This window comes from Phyllostomus discolor, chromosome 7, assembly GCF_004126475.2.
Source record: "Phyllostomus discolor isolate MPI-MPIP mPhyDis1 chromosome 7, mPhyDis1.pri.v3, whole genome shotgun sequence".
Lineage (NCBI taxonomy): Eukaryota > Metazoa > Chordata > Mammalia > Chiroptera > Phyllostomidae > Phyllostomus > Phyllostomus discolor.
Genome location: NC_040909.2, coordinates 34304323 through 34316712, shown reverse-complemented (window position 1 = coordinate 34316712; position 12390 = coordinate 34304323). Strand labels below are relative to the sequence as shown.

The 12390-nt window shown below is 38.9% G+C and overlaps 1 protein-coding gene across 6 annotated transcripts in view; it reads right to left on the bottom strand.

Annotated features, from left to right (window-relative positions):
• ARMC8 (armadillo repeat containing 8) overlaps positions 1–11470 on the bottom strand; it is a 98464-nt gene extending 86994 nt beyond the window's left edge. For 3 of the 6 annotated variants that reach the window (XM_036030700.1, XM_036030703.1, XM_036030701.1), the window contains exon 1: positions 11126–11414. In XM_036030700.1, the coding sequence (XP_035886593.1) occupies positions 11126–11170 (45 nt within the window). In that variant the 5' untranslated portion in view covers positions 11171–11414. Of the gene's footprint in view, positions 1–11125 lie in introns of all 6 variants that reach the window. The other 3 variants (XM_028518905.2, XM_036030702.1, XM_028518906.2) reach the window with 3 other exon arrangements.
• Positions 11471–12390: the final 920 nt, after the last annotated feature.

Here is a 12390-nt window from a genome sequence, read left to right as displayed (position 1 = left end):
TCACAAACTGGGGAAAGGGAGAAATGCAGGGGAGAAAGGAGGAGGTACACACACCACTCAGAAAGTTGCATACTTTCAGCACCTCAGCAGTCCTATCATAGGCAGCACTACTCTCTAACATACATTTTGTAAGCCCACAGCAGTGGTTTGGCTGCTAAAATGACAACAGGTGCAATATCTAGCGGGCAAGGACTAAGGATACTAGGTGTTCTACAATACGTGGGACAACAGGCCCATATCTACAAAAAACTTTCCACTATGTAGTCCTGTAGGAAAGAAAACCATTTTTAATTATCTGAGCTTACAATTAAACTCCATTTTTTTACATATAAACACAAAATATGATCCATGTAATTTTACTATACAATTTTCCAAGAATGCAATTCCCATATGAATAAAGTTGTGCTTTGTCTTATTAGGAACTTTACCAAACATTGTTCATTTCAGAAAGTCACATTTAAAAAACCCACTTATTGTATATAAGTAACCATTACATCATACCTATATCAGTCTGTAGTGTAGCAGTCATAGTCATAACCAAATTACATATATTTGCAAATATATCACTGCTTTATTATTCTTTCTAGAATAACAGTACCTGCATATTTACTTATTTAAATGATATATATTAGTTTCCTGCTCTTTCTTCCTTAATACAGCTGGGACATTATGCCAGTTCTTAAAAAGTTATATGTGAAGATAACTTATCTATGAATTTCACTTTAGGATAGACAAGCTGGTGCCGCAAAATATGTTTTAAGCAAAGGGTGTTAGGTTTGGTACATTTGGGAACCACTAGCTAAAACAGCTCATGTTCCAGTCTGCCGGGAGCCCCAGAAACCTGTTTCCATCCCCTAAATTATATGAAACCAATATTTAATTTTCCAATGTCTCCAAAACTCTCAGTCCAAAAAAAAATAATGCTTCCTTTGGTTACTTTGACAATTTTCTGAAATGCCAAAATCACAATTATTCATTTTCAAGTCCAGCAACACTTGATGTGTTTGTATTTGCCCCTAAAGAGAATGGGGCTGCCATCATCCAGTATATCAGAAATCAGCATTTACTAACTTTGATATCAGCATCTTACTAACCTGTGCCTTAATTTCAAATCACATGTCCTCTTTGGTTCTGGTGAGATAAACTCACAACAACCTAAATACTGTTACTTTGAAGAGTTCTGGTACAACATAGTATTTCTCTGCTAGAGGGTTTATTCCACTATTAAACCAAAATAATTGCTACACAATTCTTTCCTAATTTTGAAAGAATTATCTCCCTCCTTCTGGAACAATACAATAAGGATAATACCATCAACAAAGACTGACCTTTTCTTAAAAACAGCCATCATGGCCTTGTAATATACTCCAAAATTCCTACTTGCCTCCAAAAGGAAGAAAAAATAGAACAAAATGCCCAAGTACTATTTAAAACCCAAGATTTTGGGTTGTTTTCTTTTCTTTTAGTTCTTGTGTTCTGGTAAACGTTGGGGCCCAATAGAACTCAATCAGATTCTCATTCAATTCTTTTAAACCCATCACATAGCATTGCAACTATTTTTATCCTTAAAATTTTTAAATCATGAATTCATTCTTTGGTGTTTCTAGAGGCTCACAGAACCCTCCCTCCACCCCCATTAATTAAAGCCCTGCTTTTCTGTAGTGTCTAGCAACTTTGAAAAGTTTATAAAATGGCATTTCATAGTTGGCTGGGTCCCACCAGTACAGAACTAATATGCTTATGACAATCAAGATGCCTAGAGCATAATCTCCTTTAATTTCACAAACACAATCAGGAAAATATTTATCTTCTTGGATAAGAGGCAACCCTGACCTCTCAATAAATAAGTGACTGAAAATTAGGCTTTACATGTTAAGAGAATGTATTTTAAAATAAATAATAAATAAATCAGTGCTCATAGAGTCTGAAAATAAAATTCTAAAATCTAAGGCTGTGCACCCAATTTTTTTTTTAATTTAGGTGTTTGGAAATCTGACTCTGACACTTTATATAATGGCGCATGACAGTGGGCAATTCAACCTCTTTGGTTCTGTTTTCCCCTATTAAAAAACAAATGACAAGAATAAACTAGAGATTATCTGTAGGTTTCTTCCAGGCAAAGATTCCATAATTTTACACCCAAACAAAAAGGGATTTTAACAATAGAAAATCCAGGCATAACTAGATTAAAAGGGACATGAAGACCAGCCTTTATTTTATCTGTAGTGAGTTTTTAAATTAATGAAATATTAATATAGCCCTTATATAATATCAATAATTGTTATAAATGTACTTTGGGTGGTCACAAGAACTGGAAGCAATTTAGTATTCATGTTTCTTCCTAATCAGGTATGACAGACACTGTTTATCCTTTTAAGGTATGTTACAAACCATAAATAGTCACATGCATCGAGATAACATCTAAGGACGCCCCCCCCCCCCCACTATTAAATTCTATTTGTTTACTCTTTGGTGTAGACAGGAATGTCTGAAGACTGAGGGCCAAAAAGACATCCCCTCAGAAAGAGTAAATATACTTACTAAGTAAGGATGTATGGTACAAAACAGCATAATCTGGAGGTCTAAGAGAACAAGAACCATCTCTAGGGCATAAGAGTGAGAATGGTTGTGAGCAGTTTTACGAAGACTGACATATTCTCTGGGTTGGCTGGGTTTCGTTTAAATGCCTCCAAAAATGATAAGCAACTTCAGGGAACCCACTAGGGTGTATTCAAATGCCTATGTCTCAATCCTGAATGAGTGAGGTTTCTCAGACGAATGTGGTGTTGTCTTGGACCATAAGAATAGTTTAAATTACTATTCAAGATTGCAATCATGTAACGACTTAGAGGTTCTGGGTTCCATCTCTCATAGTATACCTCAGAAGTAGTATTTTCCAGATAGGCTGTCTGCTGATTTTAAAAGGGCCTTATTTGCTTCAGATTCTTAAAGGCATCAAACATCCTTGCCTCGGAGCTATCCATGGTGCTTGACTCAGAGTCAGCCCACCACTTCCAGCAACTGGTGCATTAGCTTTCCTATCATAATACCATTCAGGAGCTGTCTGATCCATCACCCACATTGTGGCCTATGACAATCATGCCAATATTATGAGCCACTTGTGACCTCCATCTAGTCCACTCTGCCTATGCCCAGACTCATGTGCCTTACTCTGTCCTAGTTTGGGTCTGCAGCTAACTTAGCTCTGCCTCCCAGGTCTGCTACACCATCTGCTACACAAAGCCCTTCCTGTAGATATACTACACCTTTTGGAAGATCACTAACATACTCTGGGCAACAGATTATGGTTCTTTAGAGCCAAGAATCCCACATGATATCTTACATGAGTTTAAAAATGATTTTAAGTGACTTTAACATTTTGCTATATATGATTTTGTGACTGACTTTAGGATGAGTAAAGAATAGGAACTGTAAACTCAAAATTGATGTGTGGGTTTCAAGGAATCCCTGAACCTCTTGAAAGTATGTGATTCCTTAGGCAGACGTATGTTTTTCTGGGAAAGAGGATGTTGAAACTGTTATGCTTAAAAGGTTAAGAAACACTGATAAATATGCAGATAATTTTCAAATAACGATCACCCCAGTTTCAAGCACTAGACCTCTGTATCTGTGGTATAATAAATATATTGGGCCTTTGTTCCAGTTTCTGGCACAGATCTCATAAAATTATTGGAATTTCCTGACTCATATGAGTGTCTTTGGTTATTGAGAAGAAGCCCCTTTTGAGCACATGAGCTAATACTAATGAATGATTATGCTGAAGCCCCAAGATAGTGTCAGGATGGAACTCATAAGACCTAGTAATCACAGGGTTGGAACTTTCAATCCCACCCACCAACCTCTGGGAAGGGGAAGGGTGAGGGTCTGCAGATCAAAGTTCTATATAAATTCCTGACTAAAATTTGATGAGCTTCCAGGTTGGTGAACACATCCACATGCCAGGAGGGTGAAAGACCCCAGTTTCACAGGGACAGGAGTTCCAGCCCTTGGGATCCTTTCAGATCTTGCCCTATGTATTTGACTGTTCATTTGTATCCTTTATAATAAACTAGTAAACAGAAGTAAATGTTTTCCTGAGCTTTGTGAACTGTAGTAACAAATGATTGACTCTGAGAAGGGACTTTGGGAACCTCTGATTTTAGCTGGTCAGTCAGTGGTACAGAAGAACAACCTGTACTTGCAACTGGTGTCTGAAATGGGAGCCGTCTTGTAGGACTGAACCTTTAACCTGGGGATCTGACATGACCTCCAGGTAGAGCGTGTCAGAATTGAGCTAAATTGTAGAACACCCAGCTGGTGTCCACAGAGAATTTGAGAATTGCTTGGTGGCATTGAAAACACTCCAGAATATGCAACTGTTTCGTGGACAACTCTAAGTGGATGTCCAGAAAACACTTCCAACTCAGCGTGTCTAAAATAAAATTAATTTTTCCTCCTTATTACCCCAACACATTCCTCTCCTAACCCTCACATCTCAGTAGATGATACCACCTAGTCGTAAAGGTAAAAACCCTGTGAATCACCCTTGATCTTGATCATGACACTTTCCTTTTCCTCATTCCCCTCATCTAGTCAGTCACCCCTTACAACTTTTTGAAAGCCAAATAAATTCTTAAAACACTCCTAAACAAAAGAATCATGTGTTCTATAATCTTTTTCCAGGTGTTAAAGATCTCCAAATATTAATAGATCGTAGAGGCTAAAAATTCTTCCCAGTAGACCACGACTTTTCATTTTGATAGAAAGCATGCCAATCTCATCATTCCCTCTGGTCCTGTATTATGAACATACTAGAGGGTATTCTAGTATATTCATATTAGAGGATAAATACTAGTATATTCTAGTATATTCATATTAGTATATTCATAGTAGACGATAACAGTATTATGCATATTCTACAGGATAAAGCTAACTCTTGATTCTTCTGATGGAAGAATCCTCATTTATGGAATCAGGTCAAAACAGGTTCCTTTATCAAAGAGACAAGTGGAGGCTGTTTCTGAAAAACAGTTGAGATACCTTTCATTCCTATCTAAATGGTTCCAATTATCACAGTAACACTGTTCAAGGAAGGCAGCTATTCTCCAATTTCCAAAAAGTAACAGAAATTTTCCTTTGTCAGTAATTCCTTATCTTTACCCAGAAGCCAGCATGACAGATGGCACTGCACAACTGCCAACTCAGACACCAAAAAGATATAAGTCAAAATCGCTGCAATTCCTGGCCCATGACACTATTTTAAAATTCTTAAAGAGAATGAGGATATAGGAAGGCTAGATCTCCAAGTGAAATTGAAGGGACCCAACATGAAGATATGCCTAATTCTTGTAAAGCTTAAAGGACCTCTTGAGCACTCATTTTCTGAATTCAGGTAGCAGTCTTTCCTTAAAGAGACAGCAAGACGTCTGGAAACATTGGACATTGAGCATCTCCCATTCTTCACACATTGCCAATAAAGATCAGGAAGCCCATACCATCTCCAGACAAACCCTGTGCTTATTGGTGCTTTGTAAACTAGTAGCAAACTTTAAAATGTGCTGACCATATACTATGCATTTATTACTATAAATCAAGAAAGGTCAAATTTGTGCATATAAGATAGCTGGGCTTAAAACCTCACAGAAAACTTTTTTCCTAACTATTGTCAGTTGTCCATGTAAGACAGCAAATCAATATGCAACATGAGACCAACAGAATACTTATAGACATTAGGAACAGAACAAAATCAAGGAATATCCAGACTTGGAATACACAATACAGTTCTAATAGCTGCTTGTCAAAAAGGCATAACAGTATACTGGGGAAAGATTGTAAAAACAACAATTAAAATTAATAAGTGCCTCAGCTGTCTATTTCAGCTACATTCTGATTCAAAGCATTTTACTACCTTGTCTCTCTCAAATAATTACAAAGTGATCAAAGTAAAATGCAATCATCCTTTCAACAGGGTCTTTTACAAAGCATACATTTTCATTTTAGGTCCAATTATTAATCTTTTAAATTAAAAATACATCATGCTTTTAGTGTTATGTCTAAGAATTCTTCACCAAACCTAAGGTTCTGCAGATTTTCTCCTGTTTTTTTTTTTCTTTAAAGTTGTATTTATTTTTACAATTAAATCTATGATCCATTTTGAATTAGTTTTTGTATAAGATGTGAAGTTCAGATCAAAGTTAATTTTTTAACTTATGGTTAAGAGGATAAAAAGATAAGCTATAGGCTGGGAGAAAATATTTGCAAAGCAATTGACAAAGGACTCCTACCTAAAATATGTAGAGAGCTTTCAAAACTCAACAGGCAAAAAAAAAAAAAAAAAAAAAAAAAAGTCCAATTATAAACTGGACAAAAAGGGCATGAAGAAATATTTCACTGAAATATTTCATTCATATTTCAATAAACTCTGGATGGCAAATAAATAATGAAAATACTTTTTTACACTATTATTATAGAAATGTAAATTAAGAACATGATAAAAAAATTACTACACATCTATTAAAACTGCTAAAATAAAAAATGACAGTATCAAATACTGGTGAGGGTACAGAGAAACTGGATCTCTTATACATTAATCGTGAGAATATAAAATGGTAGAGCTACTCTAAAAAAGTGTGTTGGTTTCTTTAAGAACTAAACCATACAATGTAGCAATTGCACTCCTGGCCATTTATCTTAGAGATAACAAAAGTTACGTCCACACAAAAGCCTGTGCACGATCATTCATAGCAGGCTGTAATAGCTCAAAACTGTAAACAACCAAAATGTTATCGTCCCTGGTCTCATGCTATCAATAAAGATGCTGTGGTTCAACAGGCCTTTGTGGTACTTCTCATGTTTGCAAGACGCCCTTGAGCAATAACCATCAGAAAGCTACACAAGGGTTTATTCCTTGCAGAACCATGGGGTCAGGGAATGGGAAGCACACGTGCACATGGGCCTGGGGTTCTGCTTTTATTGAGGTTGAGGCTGGGAGCCTAGGGTTTCACTGGCTCACTCTTTATTGGTGAATTTAAAACACAAAAACCAGAATTTGAAGCTTGGGAAGAGTAAAAACAAATGACCCAAAGGGCCAGTTCTTGAAATCAACCAAAATATCTAAAACAAAGGCATCTCAGAGGAGGGAGATGGCCTGGTTCTTTATCTAGTCTGGTGGCTGGCAATGTTTTTTGGAGATAGCCATCCTTGAAGTGAATGCTTCTTTGACGTGGATGCCTTAGTAACCAAAGCTGAAGTCAGACACTTACATTACAAAAAGAAAAAAAACCTGTCAAAGTTTACACTACAGAGGTCTAAGAGCTGAATGGCCAAACAAATCATACAACATTCATACTATGAATTAATACTTAGCAATAAAAAGGAACAAACTACTGATACACACAACAGCTTGGGTGAATCTCAAGAGTATTATGTTGAGTGACAAAACAAAACTCAAAAAGTCATGTACCGTATAAGTCTATTTATGTAACATTATAAAAAGTGACAAAGTGAGAGACATAAAGAAAAGATTAGTGGTTGCCAGGGATTACACAGTAGGGGAGAGGGAGTAGGAAGGTGTGACTACGAAAAGGTTGCATGATCTTTGGGGTGATAGATTAGTTCTGCATTTTGATGGCGGTGGGCATTACACAAATATACACATGCGATCAAATGATACAGATCTACACACATACTTCTATCAATATCAATTTCCTGGCTTCAAAGCATACTACAGTTATACAAAATGTAAGCAATGGGGGAAACTGAGTGAAGTGTACACAGGAATCTACACCATCTTTGCAACTTTCCTGTGAATCTACAATTACTTCAAAACAAAAAGTTTTTTAAAAATGCAATTAATATTAAGTCATCCAAAAGTTTGGGAAACATGAGAGAACTTATAAATTTGTTGTAAAGGGTGATGTAAGGCTAAGTGAACCCAAAGAGCAATATGGATGATCATGATGCAGCCTAGAAAGAGCTGGAGAGTTTGTTCAATTCCCTAAAACAGGCAGTTCAAACATTTATTGAGTACCCAGTATATGCAACCTGGTTCTATAAATAGTCATGGGATTAAGAAAGAGAATTTAATCTAAGAAGATAAGATAGAATAACTATTAAAGGCATAAATGCCTCTGCAAAAGCAGTTCCCATTTGCCTGGAATACTCTTCCATTTTTCTGGTTTGTTCTTACTCATCCTTGAACTCTCAGTTCATTGTCACTTCTTCTGGGAAATCTCCCTAACTCTCCTCATTAGATCAGATTCCCCTACCATATGCTTGTAACAGCATCCTATATTTTTCATTCATACACTAACCTCCATTCACAAACAACGAACTGTGTGACAACTTGGTATCTACTCCTCCCATCCCACCCCATTAGGCTAAAATCTCCCAAAGGGCAGAAACAGGTCTGTGTAGCTTGCCACTGTAATCCCAAACCAACACAATGCCTGGTAAATGACAAAAGTTCAAAGTACAAATGATTAAGCAGACAATAAGTTACTGGGGTTTTGAAGAACCCTAGATCACTTCATCTTGAGAAAGCCAATTTATATGGGTAGAAGGTTTATGCAGAAGGGTAAGCAATCTTATATCCAAAGCTGAAAATGAAATGTCACCCATTCTGCAATAAAAACCCACTAAAAATTGAAGCAGGGATATGGCATGTCCAATGTGTTCTACAGGAAAATTAATGTGGAGAATGAACTTGAACTGAAAGGGTAAGACATTAGAGGCAGTAAAAATACTTGAGAGGACACTGTATGAATGCAGGCACAAAATGTTAAGGCCCTGAAAGAGAGGGTGCCCATGGCAACAGACAATTGTGAGAAACACTAAGAATAAAGAGCCAACAGAACTTAAGAACTAATCAGACATAGGGGCATAAAAGTGGAAAGAGTCTATGATAAGTCAAGGGGTTTACAGTGAATAATCAGTTAAAGAGAGTAAGTAGCATTAATAAAAATGGGAAGTCATAACCAAGTCCTCTTAGGAGATGAATGTGCTTTACTGGAAGTCATGGATAACATCCACACAATTGAAGACTCAAGACCAAATGGAGAAAAGTCAAGGCTGGTAATGTACATGTGTGAGCTGATCACAGTTAAGGTTACAAGAATGAGTAAGATCTTCCAGAGAAGAGAAGATAAAGTAGGCTGTGAATAAAATCCTTTAAAATGATATGATTTGCCCCTTGCTTAAATTATATTTATCAAACTATAGAGTCACTCAGACTGTGAGCTCCATGAGGGCATACCCTTGCATTCTCTCAAGTATGCATTACAGGGTGTTGTACCTAACTGGTGCACAATAAGTAACCCATTAAAAGAATCAGTTATTTTAAAGATACTTGCTGATTATTATTTCCTGTTTCACCTTACTTTGTATTTCAAAAACTTAAAAGGAATGGCCTTCACTTTAAATTAGTATAATCAGTGACTTTAGACCATTTAAGTCATTTATCCAAAGATACGACTTACCAAAGGTGTAGGACTAAAGAACAGAGAAACCAGACTTGGGGACTGTGAAAATCTTAAAAAAATAAATAAATAAAATAAAAGTCCCCAATGAGACTAGGGCTAAAGCAAATCTCCACTAGAAGTAGAGAATACTCTTCAAGAAGTTTGTGAATAAAAGTAATCAAGAAATATTTACTGAGGAAGTGAAATAAATCAAAATTTTCAATTGTATGTACTATACAAGTTGACAATGTACAAAAAGTAAACAAACTTCAGGTGAAATGAAAGATAAACAAGATAATACAAGGGAATTGAGAACAGTGGAGATGCATACTTTCTTAAAAACATATGAGAGGAAAGTCATTGGCCTGCTCTCCCACAAAACATTCCTGGATATTGCAGTCAAAGGTGGAGTAATAAGCTAACCTGATTCATTATTTAGGTGAACAGTATTTCCTAGTTGCAGTTTAAAAGTAAGACAAAGGACTACTAAAATGGATTAGAGGAGAAATTTAACAGCCTGCCCCTCGAAAATAAATGATCAAAGTTGCAGTATGCCATACTGCTCTAACCCTGAATTATAAGCAAATGTCTGTCCTAGGTGCTTCCTGATAGCTCAGTGTAGGAGAAACCAGGGAAGAGAAAAGAAACCAGTTGGAGTCACAGACTCTAGGAACCTGACATGTCATCTATAATCCGATTATCCTTTTAACAACAGAGTGCCTTCCTCACGTCTAGAAGATGGTCAACCAGTGTACGCCTGCTTGTTTCCAGCAATAGCAAAGAGACTATGGATAAACTGACCATTCAGAATTAGATGGATCTAATTTGTTGCAAAACCCGTCGAAGTTATCGCAAAGTAACTTTCACCTCTGGTCCTGGATCTCTCAATAGCAACATAACGAAAGCCGTGTTTTGTTTTTGTTTAAGCTTAACAACAACTAGGTATTACTTCCTGGCGTGTCAATATGTTCTCTTCTAAAGGGAAAATTGGATTCTGCCCCACCCCAAGGTCTCCCCTTAAAGGAAAAAGGAATGCCAAGCACAAGTTCCTTTAGATTCAGGGCTGCAACCTCCCCAGTAGAGAAAAGGGTCTTAACTAACTCCACACATTAGATGTTGTAACTGATATGTAATCCCCATTGCCAAGAGGCAAGCTGCTCCAGCCAGTGTCCGGGTGCTGGGACGAGATAGAAGCCACACAAACCTGGCCTGGCAGCTCTGGGGCTGTGGAGAACAAGAAGCCCCCATCCCTTCTTGCCAAAGCCGCGAGAGGCACGGTAGGCGCTCCTTCCCAGGCCACCGGCAAGCCCCGCGCCTCACAGGACAGAACCCTCGGCCCCGGAGAATTGGCATTACTAAGAGGAAAGCTCAGTGAAGCTCCTGGCAAATCCCAAACCGCGCGGCCAAACCAGCTGCCCGTTCGCCCAACCACCCGGCCCGTTGGATGCGGTACTGAGAACCGGCACCGGTGGGAGCTCCTGGAATAGACGTCTGTATCTCGGCCCGCGTTCCGTCTATCACACTCGCCCACCCTCTTTCATTCCCCCGCCTAAAGCTGAGCCGCGGGTGACCCTAGCTGGTGATGCCCCAAAGGCACACCGCGTTTGGGGTGAATGCTGCGGGCCGGGCCCGAGCTCCCAGGCTGGCGGCTGCAGCAGGTCACTCACCGAGAGGACGCTCATGCGGATTGGGGTCTCCAACAGGCACGCCATCTTGAGCCTTCCCACCCGGCTGCGGCGGACGCCGGCGCGGGGGCCGGCACTTTCGACAACAAACTATTGGGCCAACGACAGACACCTCTACAGAAAGCCAGGCAGGTAGACGAGAACAGATCACTCTCTAGACACCGCTGAAGTACCGCCAGAGCCCGCAGAAGGGAGAACAAAGGGAGACCGCGCCTGGGGCCTCCTTACGAATCGTCGGCTAAAAAACAGCGACTACTCTCAGCCTTGGTTAGAGGTAGGAGCAGACAGCAGTTTCCGCATGCGCAAAGAATATCTGCCGGCCCCACCTGCCGCTCACTGTGGGCGGAGCCTCCAGGGCGGAGTCTTGCTCCGCCTCTACTAGCTTCAAGACTGTTTCGTAGCAATTTTGAGTTCGCGTATTCCTATTCCGAAAAACTGGTATGTGAAGCCACATATATAATCTGAAGTTCATTTGTACATTTTTCTCACTCCTCCATTGCAAAAAAAACTTGTAGCGTCATTATCTCCATTTTACCGATGGAGAAACTGCGATCTCAGTACAGCCTTCTGCCACGAATAGGAGTATTTCACAATCCAACGCTGAAGTGTGGCATGCTTTAGCATTGTCTGCCCTACCCGCTTATTCTAATCTTTTGTTAAGAATACATACTCTAGAGTCAGAACACTTGCGTTTAATCTTTGCTACTTCATGTATCAGCTGCAGTATCTCTGGCAAGCTACTTAACGTCCTTTAAGTCAGTTTTCTCTTGTGTTAAATAAGGGTTATGGGGATGAAGAACACAAAGGTCTTAGAACGCGCCTGGAACATAGAAAGTGTTATATAAGTATTAGCATTTCTCCAGCCTCTGGGTCAAGTAGGGGAAAAATGGCGGCAAATAGCTGAATAATTCACGCTAAAACGCTCAGATAACTGAAGCCAAATTATATATATATATTTCTAATTACAGTATTTCTGATTGATTAACTCCACTCTGCCACTGTATGTGTGCTTGTGTGTACGTACCTACACAACTGCCCTGGACTTGGCCCGTCCTGTTTCACCTTCATGATGTTCACAACCAGTCAGGTGTTTACAGGATGGTTGTAACGAGCCTGTTATGTTACTTGTTCTGCCATTTCCATAGCCACCCTGTAACTCAGACTGTTGTTACTTCTCCCCTGGACTACAGCAATAGCCTTCCAACTAATCTTATAGCCTCTAGACTCTCCTTTGCTTTGCTCCTCAC